At 44.7% G+C, this 16,045-nt stretch overlaps 1 protein-coding gene across 3 annotated transcripts; it reads left to right on the top strand.

The window, feature by feature from the left end:
- The first annotated feature begins 987 nt into the window (after positions 1 to 987).
- On the top strand, positions 988 to 15,812 carry LOC106589852 (uncharacterized). Of its 3 annotated transcripts, XM_045691103.1 has the most exons (10): positions 989 to 1,177; positions 1,578 to 1,892; positions 5,564 to 5,956; positions 6,114 to 6,404; positions 6,521 to 6,553; positions 10,569 to 10,670; positions 10,908 to 10,938; positions 11,119 to 11,168; positions 11,293 to 11,327; positions 15,371 to 15,809. In XM_045691103.1, the coding sequence occupies exons 1-10, from the start codon at positions 1,108 to 1,110 to the stop codon at positions 15,464 to 15,466; spliced, it is 1,416 nt and encodes a 471-aa protein (XP_045547059.1). In that variant the 5' UTR covers positions 989 to 1,107; the 3' UTR covers positions 15,467 to 15,809. The 3 variants fall into 3 exon arrangements, with proteins under 3 accessions (XP_045547060.1, XP_045547059.1, XP_045547061.1); XM_045691104.1 differs by lacking the exon at positions 11,119 to 11,168 and having other exon boundaries at positions 988 to 1,177; positions 15,371 to 15,812; XM_045691105.1 differs by lacking the exon at positions 1,578 to 1,892 and having other exon boundaries at positions 1,027 to 1,177; positions 15,371 to 15,810.
- Positions 15,813 to 16,045: the final 233 nt, after the last annotated feature.

The raw sequence follows: 16,045 nt of genomic DNA, 5'->3' as shown, positions 1-16,045 counted from the left end.
CAAGTTTGGTTTTATTATGCTTCAGAACTGTCCCTGTTCTTGTCCATAAAAGTTCTATATGATCTATGGCAGGACGGCAGTGCAACTTCTCATCCACTAGATGTCAGTGTTGTACTGCAAGGCGTCTCCAGATTGATTACACTACTTTATTGTGTCTGCTCTGCATGTAGCCTATTTACCCATATGATTAATGAATTTGTGAAGACTACATGAAGAGAACAGCCTCAATTCGTCGGGACATGAACTCCACAAGGTGTCGAAAGCGTTCCACAGGGATGCTGGCCCATGTTTACTCCAATGCTTCCCACAGTTTTGTCACGTTGGCTGGATGTCCTTTGGGTGGTGGACCATTCTTGATACACACGGGAAACTGTTGAATGTGAAAAACCCAGCAGCGTTGCAGTTCTTGACACAAACTGGTGTGCCTGGCATTTACTACCATACCCTGTTCAAAGGCCCATAAATCTTTTGTCTTGCCCATTCACCCTCTGAATGGCACACATACACAATCAAAGTCTCAATCGTCTCAAGGCTTAAAAATCCTCTTTAACCCGTCTCCTCCTCTTCATTTACACTGATTGAAGTGGATTTAACAATTGACATCAATAAGGGATCATAGCTTTCACCTGGATTCACCTGGCCAGTTGGTCACATACACAGAAAGAGCAGGTGTTCTTAATGTTTTGTACACTCAGTGTATGTCTCATGCTCTGTGTACAATATGCATGGTACCACACACCAGGGACATTCTGTGGTCTTGGTTTATTATTATATGACCTCACATCCCATTAACAAACCCCTTAAAAGGAAGTGTGCTTGTATGTTGTACTTCCCCTCAGTCCTATTTTAAGACATCGTCATACTTTTCACACACACACGCACGCGTGCACACACACGCACACGCACGCACACACACACACACACACACACACACACACACACACACACACACACACACACACACACACACACACACACACACACACACACACACACACACACACACACACACACACACACACACACATACAGCAGATCCTGTTTGCCTCCACCTAGAGCAGATGCTTCCACATCCACACAGAAGAGAGACTGCTTGCTCCTTCAAAGATGCTTGTCTGTCGATACCATCTCTCACTTTGGATATTTGTTCTGCTTATCTGTTACCTACAACTTTGGGGTAAGTACTTTGAATATGAATTTACTCATACTTATGTTGTAGATTTCAGTGTAAAGTAGTTGAGCCATGTCAGTTACAGAGATATTTCAATGATGTTTGGCATCAGTTCTGTCATCTTTATTTCCTGACAATTTAAGTAGTCTATTTGGATGGGGTATTGTGATCCTAGATCACAGGAGGTTGGTGGCACCTTAATTGGGGAGGACGGGCTCAGGGTAATGATCGCAGCGGAATTAGTCGAATGGTATCAAATACATCAAATACATGGTTTCCAGGTGTTTGATGCCATTCCATTTATTATGAGCCGTTCTCCCCTCAGCAGCCTCCTGTGTCCTATATCTGTTTAGTGGAATACAGTGTTTACTATTAGTGGGTCTCACACTTGACTGCTCCTCCCCAGATACAGTATCCTCAGACCTCCTCTCGGTCCCCCCCCCAACACCCTCCCTTACCCAGGCCCCTGTAGGCAACACCGTCCTGGGGGCTGTGGTCCTGGTCTGTCGGGCCCCTGAGGGCCCTGGAGGGATCCTGTTCAGACTCCACCGGGTTAAAAAGCTGGTGGACACCATGACTTTCCCCAGTGAGAGACAGGAGGCCCAGTTCACAGTTAGAGTGAGGGAGGATTCACCCCGGGAGGGTCTATACTGCTGCCTGTATCAGAACAGCCAGGGGATTTATAGCCCATACAGCCACTATCTGACTCTGAAACAACAAGGTGAGTTTTATAGTTTTATAGTGAGTTTTATATTTATGATTGATGATTTTGGATCAGGTAGTTGAGTACGGTGGAGCCGTGGATCTGGGACAGAAACTACGGCAAGCACCATGATCACTACAAATAATGATGATAATCAAAGTCACAGAAATCTTTTTCTGCCATTTATTGTAACTGTCACGTTCACTGTCCTCAAACTCCCTGTCATAGATAAGCCAAGGCGCAGCGTGCCGGTAATTCCACATTCTTTATTTGAAGAAAACCGAACAAAACAATAAACGTGACGCAACTGTGGCACACACAAAACACTCACAGAAATAATAATTACCCACAAAAACAGGTGGGGAAAAGGCTGCCTAAGTATGATTCCCAATCAGAGACAACGATAGACAGCTGCCTCTGATTAGGAACCATACTCGGCCAAAACACAAAGAAATAGAAAACATAGAATGCCCACCCCATGTCACACCCTGACCTAACCAAACTAGAGGAAAATAAAACGTCTCTGTAAGGTCAGGGCATGACAGTACCAACCCCCCCCCCCGCAAACCTGAACCTATAGGGGAGGGTCTGGGCGGGCATCTACCCGGAGACTCTGGACTGCAGACCGCCGCTGAAGACTCCAGACCGCCGCTGAAGACTCCGGACTGCGGACCGTCGCTGAAGACTCCGGACTGCGGACCGTCGCTGAAGACTCCGGACTGGGGACCGTCGCTGGAGGCTCCGGACTGGGGACCGTCGCTGGAGGCTCCGGACTGGGGACCGTCGCTGGAGGCTCCGGACTGGGAACCGTCGCTGGAGGCTCCGGACTGGGGACCGTCGCTGGAGGCTCCGGACTGGGAACCGTCGCTAGAGGCTCCGGACCGGGGGACGTCGTTGTAGGCTCCGTGCCATAGATCATCACTACAGGTTCCGCGCCATGGATCATCACTGGAGGTTTCTTGCCATGGATCATCACTGGAGGCTCCGGGCCATGGATTATCACTGGAGGCTCCGGGCCATGGATTATCACTGGAGGCTTCGTGCCATGGATCATCCCTACAGGCTCCGGGCCATGGATCATCACTGGAGGCTTCGTGCCATGGATTATCACTGGAGGCTCCGGGCCATGGATTATCACTGGAGGCTCCGGGCCATGGATTATCACTGGAGGCTTCGTGCCATGGATCATCCCTACAGGCTCCGGGCCATGGATCATCACTGGAGGCTTCGTGCCATGGATTATCACTGGAGGCTCCGGGCCATGGATTATCACTGGAGGCTTCGTGCCATGGATCATCACTACAGGCTCCAGCCATGGATCATCACTGGAGGCTTCGTGCCATGGATCATCACTGGAGGCTTCGGACCATGGATCATCACTGGAGGCTTCGGACCATGGATCATCACTGGAGGCTTCTTACGTGGAGCTGGAATCGGTCTCACCGGACTGGGGAGACGCACTGGAGACCGGGTGCGCAGAGCAGGCACAGGGTATACTGGGCCGTGGAGGCGCACTGGAGGTCTGGAGCTTAGGGCTGGCACAACCCGTCCTGGCTGGATGCTTACTTTAGCCTGGCAAGTGCGGGGCGCTGGCACAGGACAAACTGGTCTGTGAAGGCGCGCTGGTGACACAGTGCGTAAAGCTGGCACAGGATATCCTGGACCGAGGAGGTGCACTGTAGACCAGGAGCACTGAGCTGGCACCACCCTTCCTGGCTGAATGCTAACTCTAGCCTGGCAAATGCGGGGCGCTGGCACAGAGCGCACCGGGCTGTGAATGCGCACTGGCGACACAGTGCGCATCACCGCATAACACGGTGCTTGCTCAGTCACTCGCTCCCCACGGTAAGCACAGGGAGTTGGCTCAGGTCTCCACCCTGACTTAGCCAATCTCCCCGTGTGCCCCCAAAAAATGTTTTTGGGGGGGCTGCCTCTCGTGTTTCCGTCATTGTTGATTCTCCCCGGTCCAGCTCGTCTTCCCAGTAAGCGCATGCTGCTTGGCCTTCTTGTGGTGGGTAATTCTGTCACGTTCACTGTCCTCAAACTCCCTGTCATAGATAAGCCAAGGCGCAGCGTGCCGGTAATTCCACATTTTTATTTGAAGAAAACCGAACAAAACAATAAACAGGTAAACAGAAAGAAACGTGACACAACTGTGGCACACACAAAACACTCACAGAAATAATAATTACCCACAAACACAGGTGGGGAAAAGGCTGCCTAAGTATGATGCCCAACAAGAGACAACGATAGACAGCTGCCTCTGATTAGGAACCATACTCGGCCAAAACACAAAGAAATAGAAAACATAGAATTCCCACCCCATGTCACACCCTGACCTAACCAAACTAGAGGAAAATAAAACATCTCTCTAAGGTCAGGGCGTGACAGTAACAGTAAATGGAAATGCTATTTCAAAGTGAGAAACAGTTCTGAGGTTTACGCTAGGTTTAAAGCCACTTGTGGTGGAAGTCAATGAACACTCCTATCCGCTTCTCCACCACCACTGGCAAAACTGCCATAGGTGTGCTCAGTGGTTACGATTGTGTGTGCTTGAATGTGTGTATCATACTGTTACACCCTGCGGGTTATATAGAAACCACAAAAATCAAGCTTGACAGTTAAGGCAGGAAGTGTGAATGACAACAGAGGGTAAACTTAAATGGCAGTTCTCACATTTCCTCAGAGACCGGATTTACAGCTTCTGCTAAATATCCAACGTCTAAATGTATAGTTTCAGTACATAATGCCTATAGACTACTATGCATTTGGTTTGATAAAGTTTATTATGAAAGTAACAAGCTCTTGAATTCATCTCCTTGGAGTTGAAAGGAAGCTCCCTTCTTTACTTTTCTTATAGTAGGAAGACTTCACCATTACAACCCCTTTATAGCAAATCAAATTTCAAATCAAATCAAATGTATTTACATCAGCTGATGTCACAAAGTGCTCTACAGAAACCCAGCCTAAAACCCAAACAGCATGCGATGCAGATGTAGAGGCATAGTGGTTAGGAAAAACTCCCGAGAAAGGCCAGAACCTAGGATGAAACCTAGAGAGGAACCAGGCTATGAGGGGTGGCCAGTCCTCTTCTGGCTGTGCCGGGTGGAGATTATAACAGAATATGGCCAAGATGTTCAAATGTTCATAGATGACCAGCAGGGTCAAATAATAATAATCATAGTGGTTGTAGAGGGGGCAACAGGTCAGCACCTCAGGAGTAAATGTCAGTTGGCTTTTCATAGCTGATCATTCAGAGTATCTCTACTGCTCCTGCTGTCTCTAGAGAGTTGAAAACAGCAAGTCTGGGACAAGGTAACATGTCCGGTGAACAGGTCAGGGTTCCATAGCCGCAGGCAGAACAGTTGGAACTAGAGCAGCAGCACAACCAGGTGGACTGGGTACAGCAAGGAGTCATCAGGCCAGGTAGTCCTGAGGCATGGTCCTAGGGCTCAGGTCCCCCGAGAAAGAGAGAGAGAGAGAGAGAGAGAGAGAGAGAGAGAGAAAAAGAGAATTAGAGAGAGCATACTTAAATTCACACAGGACACCGGATAAGACAGGAGAAATACTCCAGATATAACAGACTGACCCTAGCCCCCCGACACATAAACTAATGCAGCATAAATCTTTCTCTCTCTCCGTCTCGTCTCTCTCTCTCTCTCTCTCTCTCTCTCTCTCTCTCTCTCTAGGTGTAGCCTCTCCTAGAGCTCCTCCTCCTCCTCCTCCCCCCTCTCTCCTCCCACCCCTCCTCTCAGTTGATCCCCCAGATGGTCAGGTGAAGCGCGGCCAGACGTTATCCTTCCACTGCTCCCCCCCTCCTCCTCACTCCCAGCAGAGCCCGAAACCAGAGGCCTTCCTACTGCTGAGGACAGCTAAAGCGACTGGGCACTCCATGGGGAGCTCCATGGTCCACCCCCAGGCCTCCCTGGTGTCCCACTCCACAGCCCAGACCGGGGCCTTCCACCTGGGGCCCGTGAGGGGAGGCGAGGGGGGGTCCTACACCTGCCTCTACCAGGTTACAGTGCCTCGTCAGGGACCGGCTAATTCAACCGCCAGTCATCCAGTTCTTGTCACGGTCACAGGTGAGAAATCTGGTTGAGGGGTGAAATTTCAGCTAGACACTGATCTAATGTCAGTTATGTATTGTATTCCCAATGGTTAAGGTTAGAATTGTGTGTGAGAAAAATATGATACCCATACTCTCTCTCCATCTTTTCTCTGGTGGGCCTGCCATCCCAGAGCTGTTGCCGGTGCCCACTCTCTCTCTCCAGAGCCAGGCTGGGGAGTGGGCCTTGGTGTGTACTGGCTCACCTGCCTTCCCTGGTGCCCGCTTCTCTCTATACCGCCTGGGAAGTACCTTCCCTGATGCCACCCGTAGTGCCCCCGCTACCCGACATCGTGCCCTTTTTGTTCTCTCATCCCAGGACGGCCCGTTGTCGGACCAGTACCAGTGCCAATACAGTTCCCTGCTGGGAGCAGAGTGGAGCCACTCAGAGAGAAGTCCACTGCTGGCTGTGCCTAGAGTCATAGGTCTGCATCTCTCTGATGTCTGTGTCTGTCTGAGCCTGTGTGCGTCAACTCATACCACTCAAGAGGCAGCCTTGAATTATTTTTCACCTATAATAATGTCTGTCATTCTCTTCCAGAAAATACCACCATCTCCCCTCCCTCCTCACCAGGTAACTCACTGAACCACTACAGTCAACAAATCACCCTCTGACTGGGTACTGATGTTAAACACAGTGTGGGCCTGATGTTTGGTATTGATATTAGACACAGAGTGGGCCTGATGTTTGGTATTGATGTTAGACACAGTGTGGGCCTGATGTTTGGTATTGATATTAGACACAGTGTGGGCCTGATGTTTGGTATTGATGTTAGACAGTGTGGGCCTGATGTTTGGTATTGATATTAGACACAGTGTGGGCCTGATGTTTGGTATTGATATTAGACACAGTGTGGGCCTGATGTTTGGTATTGATATTAGACACAGTGTGGGCCTGATGTTTGGTATTGATATTAGACACAGTGTGGGCCTGATGTTTGGTATTGATATTAGACACAGTATGGGCCTGATGTTTGGTATTGATATTAGACATAGAGTGGGCCTGATGTTTGGTATTGATATTAAACACAGTGTGGGCCTGATGTTTGGTATTGATGTTAGGCAGTGTGGGCCTGATGTTTGGTATTGATGTTAGACAGTGTGGGCCTGATGTTTGGTATTGATGTTAGACAGTGTGTGCCTGATGTTTGGTATTGATGTTAGACAGTGTGGGCCTGATGTTTGGTATTGATGTTAGACAGTGTGGGCCTGATGTTTGGTATTGATGTTAGACAGTGTGGGCCTGATGTTTGGTATTGATGTTAGACAGTGTGGGCCTGATGTTTGGTATTGATGTTAGACAGTGTGGGCCTGATGTTTGGTATTGATGTTAGACACAGTATGGGCCTGATGTTTGGTATTGATGTTAGACAGTGTGGGCCTGATGTTTGGTATTGATGTTAGACAGTGTGGGCCTGATGTTTGGTATTGATATTAGACACAGTGTGGGCCTGATGTTTGGTATTGATATTAGACACAGTGTGGGCCTGATGTTTGGAATTGATGTTAGACACAAAGTGGGCCTGATGTTTGGTATTGATATTAGACACAGTGTGGGCCTGATGTTTGGTATTGATGTTAGACAGTGTGGGCCTGATGTTTGGTATTGATGTTAGACACAGTGTGGGCCTGATGTTTGGTATTGATATTAGACACAGTGTGGGCCTGATGTTTGGTATTGATGTTAGACAGTGTGGGCCTGATGTTTGGTATTGATGTTAGACAGTGTGGGCCTGATGTTTGGTATTGATGTTAAACACAGTGTGGGCCTGATGTTTGGTATTGATGTTAGACAGTGTGGGCCTGATGTTTGGTATTGATGTTAGACACAGAGTGGGCCTGATGTTTGGTATTGATGTTAGACACAGAGTGGGCCTGATGTTTGGTATTGATGTTAGACACAGTGTGGGCCTGATGTTTGGTATTGATGTTAGACAGTGTGGGCCTGATGTTTGGTATTGATGTTAGACACAGTGTGGGCCTGATGTTTGGTATTGATGTTAGACACAGAGTGGGCCTGATGTTTGGTATTGATGTTAGACACAGAGTGGGCCTGATGTTTGGTATTGATATTAGACACAGTGTGGGCCTGATGTTTGGTATTGATGTTAGACAGTGTGGGCCTGATGTTTGGTATTGATGTTAGACAGTGTGGGCCTGATGTTTGGTATTGATATTAGACACAGTGTGGGCCTGATGTTTGGTATTGATATTAGACACAGTGTGGGCCTGATGTTTGGTATTGATGTTAGAAAGTGTGGGCCTGATGTTTGGTATTGATGTTAGACACAGTGTGGGCCTGATGTTTGGTATTGATGTTAGACAGTGTGGGCCTGATGTTTGGTATTGATATTAGACACAGTATGGGCCTGATGTTTGGTATTGATGTTAGACAGTGTGGGCCTGATGTTTGGTATTGATATTAGACAGTGTGGGCCTGATGTTTGGTATTGATATTAGACACAGTGTGGGCCTGATGTTTGGTATTGATATTAGACACAGTGTGGGCCTGATGTTTGGTATTGATGTTAGACAGTGTGGGCCTGATGTTTGGAATTGATATTAGACACAGTTTGGGCCTGATGTTTGGTATTGATATTAGACACAGTGTGGGCCTGATGTTTGGTATTGATGTTAGACAGTGTGGGCCTGATGTTTGGTATTGATGTTAGACAGTGTGGGCCTGATGTTTGGTATTGATATTAGACACAGTGTGGGCCTGATGTTTGGTATTGATATTAGACAGTGTGGGCCTGATGTTTGGTATTGATATTAGACACAATGTGGGCCTGATGTTTGGTATTGATATTAAACACAGTGTGGGCCTGATGTTTGGTATTGATGTTAGACAGTGTGGGCCTGATGTTTGGTATTGATGTTAGACAGTGTGGGCCTGATGTTTGGTATTGATGTTAGACACAGTGTGGGCCTGATGTTTGGTATTGATATTAGACAGTGTGGGCCTGATGTTTGGTATTGATATTAGACACAATGTGGGCCTGATGTTTGGTATTGATATTAGACACAGAGTGGGCCTGATGTTTGGTATTGATATTAGACACAGTGTGGGCCTGATGTTTGGTATTGATATTAGACACAGTGTGGGCCTGATGTTTGGTATTGATATTAGACACAGTGTGGGCCTGATGTTTGGTATTGATGTTAGACACAGTGTGGGCCTGATGTTTGGTATTGATGTTAGACACAGTGTGGGCCTGATGTTTGGTATTGATGTTAGACAGTGTGGGCCTGATGTTTGGTATTGATGTTAGACACAGTGTGGGCCTGATGTTTGGTATTGATGTTAGACACAGTGTGGGCCTGATGTTTGGTATTGATGTTAGACACAGTGTGGGCCTGATGTTTGGTATTGATATTAGACACAGTGTGGGCCTGATGTTTGGTATTGATGTTAGACACAGTGTGGGCCTGATGTTTGGTATTGATGTTAGACACAGTGTGGGCCTGATGTTTGGTATTGATATTAGACACAGTGTGGGCCTGATGTTTGGTATTGATGTTAGACAGTGTGGGCCTGATGTTTGGTATTGATGTTAGACAGTGTGGGCCTGATGTTTGGTATTGATATTAGACACAGTGTGGGCCTGATGTTTGGTATTGATGTTAGACAGTGTGGGCCTGATGTTTGGTATTGATGTTAGACACAGTATGGGCCTGATGTTTGGTATTGATATTAGACACAGTGTGGGCCTGATGTTTGGTATTGATATTAGACACAGTGTGGGCCTGATGTTTGGTATTGATGTTAGACAGTGTGGGCCTGATGTTTGGTATTGATATTAGACACAGTGTGTGCCTGATGTTTGGTATTGATATTAGACACAGTGTGGGCCTGATGTTTGGTATTGATATTAGACACAGTGTGGGCCTGATGTTTGGTATTGATGTTAGACAGTGTGGGCCTGATGTTTGGTATTGATGTTAGACAGTGTGGGCCTGATGTTTGGTATTGATATTAGACACAGTGTGGGCCTGATGTTTGGTATTGATATTAGACACAGTGTGGGCCTGATGTTTGGTATTGATGTTAGACAGTGTGGGCCTGATGTTTGGTATTGATATTAGACACAGTGTGGGCCTGATGTTTGGTATTGATATTAGACACAGTGTGGGCCTGATGTTTGGTATTGATGTTAGACAGTGTGGGCCTGATGTTTGGTATTGATATTAGACACAGTGTGTGCCTGATGTTTGGTATTGATATTAGACACAGTGTGGGCCTGATGTTTGGTATTGATGTTAGACACAGAGTGGGCCTGGTGCTGGGCATTTTATATGTAGGCTACTCTACAGAGGTAGGACCTTAATTTGATCACCCTGTTGCAGGACATTTCAAACTTGTAATCCATTTGAGGTAAAGGCTTCTGAAGTTTGTAATTTCCACAGATTTTTCATTATGAAATGTTTTTCAACTTCTACAAAAATGTTAAATAATTATAATCTGGAAATTACAACAACATTTCCTGTTGCTGCAGGATTATTTTCCTGCTGTAGCAAACTGGCTCAAACTAAGATATGTATGTATATGAGGGCTCGTTGATTGACAGGTGATATTTGCTTTCTGGTAGGGCTGACTGGTGTGGACTGGCCTCTGGTGTTGGGATGTCTTTCTGTTGTGGTTCTGTTCTTCATTGTACTGGTGGGCGTGGGTGTGGCAGTGCAGAGGAAAGGTAACGTTACACCTGTTAACCTATACTCTGTTCCCAGAACAGTTTGTGCTCTCTTGTCAACCGGGAGCGGTTTACCTTAATAGGAGTTGGCAGGACAGCACAAACTGATCTGGGACCAGGCTAGTAAACCTTTAAAGAAATGTCCTTTACCATTCAAAATATGACATCACTGACTCTGTTCATTACACCTTTTTCACTTTCTAATTCTCTTCTCTCATTTCTCTTGTCATTGTCCAGTTAAGGTAATAGTGGAAGAAAAGCGTAAAAGGTGGGTGTTGGATCCTCTATCTATGAGTCTCTAACTTTCGGGGAAGTACAGTAATGTCATAGAGCATGAGATGTTTTAGAATAGTATTTCTAATAGTATTTCTCCCTTTAAAATAGTATTTATATTAGTATTTCTCCCTTTAAAATAGTATTTATAGTAGTATTCATCTCTTGTGTCTAGAGAGGGGGCTCTTCTATGGGCCAAGCTTAATTCCAGGGACCATGTTCTTGGTGAGTGTTTTTAAGCAAATAGAGTGATTCAGTGATTTTATGTCTCATAATGCTTTCATGTAGTCATCATCACTGACATCCTTTTTTACATTATTCTATTTGTTTGTGTGTTATTGTTTTCCAGACCTTACCCTCAAACGTGTGAGCATTACCTCTCAGGTAAGGTCTCTCTCTACAATTCAACTGAATTTACTTTGTTATTTATCTAAAAGGTAAACCTACTCTCATTGACTTCCTCCACCTTTTGGACACCTAAGCAACAACCACACATCTGATAATAAGCCGATGCTAATCTTGTAGTCACTTCAGCTTCAAAATGTGTCCCAAGGATGAGGAACTCAGGAGGGACTCTCTCTTTTGCTCTCTCTCTCTCTCTCTCTCTCTTTTGCTCTCTCTCTCTCTCTCTCTCTCTCTCTCTCTCTCTCTCTCTCTCTCTCTCTCTCTCTCTCTCTCTCTCTCTCTCTCTCTCTCTCTCTCTCTCTCTGACGTTATTGACATGGAAAATTAAATTACTTACATTGTCAAAATATACATGTGTAAAAAATGGAGGGACCAACAGCAATAACAATATTAGTAGTGGAAATGGGACTACCATTAACAGCAACTACAACAACAATATTAATGAGAATAATAATACATTCAAGAAATGTTAGTAGACCAGTCTCAACCTGACTGAGAAGCCACATGGCATGGTATGAAAGGCAAAACAAAATGGAAAATATTATTGACATTACATTGCACTTTTCACTGGCTGACCCTCAGGTTGTGTGCTCCCTGAGTCTGTACCTAGTCAGTGTTTCCCTCTGGTTTTCAATCAGTCACAGTGGTCAGATAGTCTGACACCATGTACTGTCTGTTTAGAGCCAAATAGTATTGAAGTTTACTTGGATTTTCTTGTGATGTCTTTCCAATAGGTGATATATTTTTATTTTTGCTTTGTGATGATTTGGTTGGGCCAGATTTTCTGAGTGCTGTCCTGAGGCTCTATGGAGTTGGTTTGGGTTAGTGAACTGAGCCTCAGAACCAGCTGGCTGAGGGGACTCTTCTCTTGTTTCATGTCTTGACATTGTAGAGCTGTGTGATGGAATGTTTTGGGGTCACTTGTTTTTAGATGGTTGTAAAATTTGATGGCTCTTTTTTCTATTCGAATAAGGAGGGGGTATTGGCCCAATTCTGAGTTTGTCTTTGCACTTGCAATACAGTCTTGCAAAACTCTGCATGCAGTATTTCGATGAGATGTTTGTCGCATTTAGTAAATTCATTATTAGAGAGCAGATCCCATTCTCTGCTGCCATATAGAGCAATTGGTTCTATAACTGATTGGAACATTTTGAGCCAGATTCTAATTGGAATTTAGATTTTAATGTTCCTTTTAATGGAATAGAATGCTCTTCTAGCTTTGTCTCAGCTCGTTCACAGCCATGTGAAAGCTACCTGTGTTGCTGATATTTAGTCCTAGATACGTGTCGTTTTTGGTGTGTTCTAATAGAACTGTGTCCAAATAGAATCATTATATTCAGGTTTTTTAGGTTAACTGTCAGAGCACAGGTCTGACAGAACCTTTGCAGATGATCCAGGTGCTGGTGTAACTCCTCCTTAGTGGGAGACAGCAGCACCAGGTCATTTGCGTACAGTAGACACTTGATTTCGGTGTTGTGTACGGTGAAACCAGTTGCTGCAGATTCTTCTAATGTTTTTTCCAATTCATTAATGTAGATGTTAAATAGTGTTGGACATATTGAGCAGCCCTGTTTCACTCCATGTCCCTGTTGAAAACCGCATATTTGTTTTTAGTGAACATTGATTTAATAACATTGTTTTCCCTCCAATACCACTTTCTATTAGTTTATAATAAAAAAATACTTGTGTGCCAAATTGAATCAAATGCTTTCTTGAAGTCGACAAAACACGAGTAGATTGCGCCTTTGTTTTGGTTTATTTGTTGGTGAATTACAGTGTGGAGGGTGTAAATGTGGTCTGTTGTACATTCTTTTTTTTTAAATCTGGCTTCTGCTCAGGATGTTGTGCTCATCAAGGAAATGACGTAGTCTACTATTTATGATACTGCAGAGAATTTTCCCCAAGTTGCTGTTAACGCAAATTCCTCTGTAATTATTTGGGTCAAATTTGTCTCCATTTTTATAGATTGGTCTGATCAATCCTTGGTTCCAAAAATAGGGGGAAATGCCTGCAGTGAGGATAATATTGAAGAGTATAGCCAATTTGAATTTGTGATCTGTAAATTTGATCATGTCATTTAAAATACCATCAGCTCCACAGGCCTTTTTGGGTTGGAGAGTATATAGTTTTTCCAATAATTCTTCTTCTGTAGTTGGGGTATCCACAGGATTCTGATAGTCTTTGACTGCTGATTCAAGTATTTGATATTTTTCTTGTATATCTTTTTGTTCAGGGCTCTTTGTTATATTGCTGTAGAGGTTTGCAAAGGTGATTTCTCCACATATCCCCATTTTGGATAGCCAATTCCTCATCATGAGGTTTGTTTAATTTATTCAAATTCTCCCGGAAGTGGTTTGATTCTATGGATTCCACAATTCCATCCAGCTGATTTCTAATGTGCTGTTCCTTTTTTGTTCTTAGGGTGTGTTTGTATTGCTTCAGTGTTTCCCCATATTGAAGGCGTGCATTTTTGTTGTCTGATTCTCTGTGTTTTGCATTAGATATATTTCTCAATGACTTTCTTCGATTTTTGCAATCATTGTCAAACCATTTTTACTATCTATTATTTTTTGGTTTGCTCTTAAGTTTCTTTAGATTAGCCAAGAAGGCTCATTTGTCAAATATAAAGTTTATGTTCCAAACTGCCAAATGTAATAGTGTGTAGTTCTTCTGCTGTTCTAGCAGTCAGGTCTCCACAGACCAGCACGTTGTCTTGGGCCTGAAAGTGACTCATCTCCCCCTGTAGAATGGAGAAACTCTCTTCATTGAGGTAGGGTGACTCTGAGGGGGGAAATGTATGAGGCACAGAGGAAGACGTTTTTATCTGTCAAGACGGCCTCCTTGTTGATTTTTAACCAGATAAAGAATGATCCTGTTTTGATCAATTCGATTGAATGATTTAGTTCAGATATATATACCATATTAGCATTCCACCTGTGTGATTCCTTTTCATTTGGTGGATGATCTCCCTATAACCTAGGGGACAACCACAATATCAACATCATCAATTTACTTCAGGAAGTCTGGCCTTCTGCTCTTTAGCCCAAAAGCAGAGGACTTGTCCTTGTAAATTCCAACATGCAACATAAAAAGATTTCATAATTGTTTTTTCTTTAATTTTCTACAGTAAAATTAACAGTAAACATTACACTCACAGAAGTTCCAAAAGAATAAAGACATTTCAAATGTCATACTATGTCTATATACAGTGTTGCAACAATGTGCAAATAGTTAAAGTACAAAAGGGAAAATAATGAAACATCAATATGTTTGTTTTCAGAATGGTGTTTGTTCTCCACCCTTTTCTTGTCACAATAGCAGTGTGCACTTAGCCTGTCTTCTCTTGAGAGCCAGGTCTGCCTACGACGGCCTTTCTCAATAGCAAGTCTATGCTCACTGAGTCTGTATGTAGTCAAAGCTTTCCTTCATTTTGGGTCAGTCACAGTGGTCAGCTATTCTGCCACTGTGTACTCTCTGTTTAGGGCCAAATAGTATCCTAGTTTGCTCTGTTTTTGTTGCTGATTCTTTCCAATGGGTAATGATCTTTTTGTTTTCTCATGTTTTGGTTGGGTCTAATTGTGTTGCTGTCCTGGGGCTCTGTGGTCTCTGTCTGCCTCCCTACTGAACACAAGCACGCTTTGAGTCAACTTCTCATTACTGCTCCTCTGTGACCTGGGCCGGCCTGCATGGGCCCTCCTCCTCTCGTTAGCTGTACTCATCTCCTTAATTAGCCGATGAGGTGGACTTATTAAGCTAAACCCTCTACCCAGACAAGGTGCTAGTATATGGGTTACCGTGGACAGAGTCACCACAATGCTGTCGTCATGACTTCATGTGAAGCTATAATCCATCAGGGGAAACTGTCTTTGGATCCTAAAAGAGTTCAAAAGGAAGTGTTTAGATTTTACGTAATGAAACCGCATTTGTTTCTGCATGTGTTGCTTCAAAAGAAAAAGGAAGTTTGAAAATGTGCCTTAAATGTGCTGTAATAATGAAACCGCAGTGTGTGTGTGTGTGTGCAGGAATGGGGTAACGACGACAGAGCAGCAGAGACAGCCTTCAGCAGGTCCCCTCCATGGAGAACTCTCTCTACGTTTGGCAACACACCATCCTCCTGACCTCCTTCACCCCTCCCTCGTTCCCTCTATTCTCACTCGTTCTCTCTCTCTCTATTCCTTTTTCTGTCCATCTTCTTATGTCTCTCTCCCTGACCTTTCTCATCTCTATACAGTACTTCTCTTCATGCTCCCTGTCCTTCTTTCTGATCTCTCGTTCTCTCTGTCACCTTTTCTTTCCCTCTCTATCCTTCTTCTCTCTATTTCCCTCTCCATCCATCTCTTCTCTCTCTTTCCCTCTCCATCCTTATTTTCTCTCTCCATGAACCTTTTCCCTCTCTATCCTTCTCTTCTCTCTCCCTGAACCCTTTCCCTCTCTATCCTTCTCTTCTCTTTCTCCCTGAACCCTTTCCCTCTCTATCCTTCTCTTCTCTCTCCCTGAACCCTTTCCCTCTCTATCCTTCTCTTCTCTTTCTCCCTGAACCCTTTCCCTCTCTATCCGTCTCTTCTCTCTCCCTGAACCCTTTCCCTCTCTATCCATCTCTTATCTTCTCTCTCCCTGAACCCTTTCCCTCTCTATCCTTCTCTTCTCTCTCTCCCTGAACCCTTTCCCTCTCTATCCGTCTCTTATCTTCTCTCTCC

This window comes from Salmo salar, chromosome ssa12 (assembly GCF_905237065.1).
Source record: "Salmo salar chromosome ssa12, Ssal_v3.1, whole genome shotgun sequence".
NCBI classification, from domain to species: domain Eukaryota; kingdom Metazoa; phylum Chordata; class Actinopteri; order Salmoniformes; family Salmonidae; genus Salmo; species Salmo salar.
The sequence above is the reverse complement of the archived record's forward strand: the minus strand, read 5'-3'. Positions and strand labels throughout refer to the sequence as shown.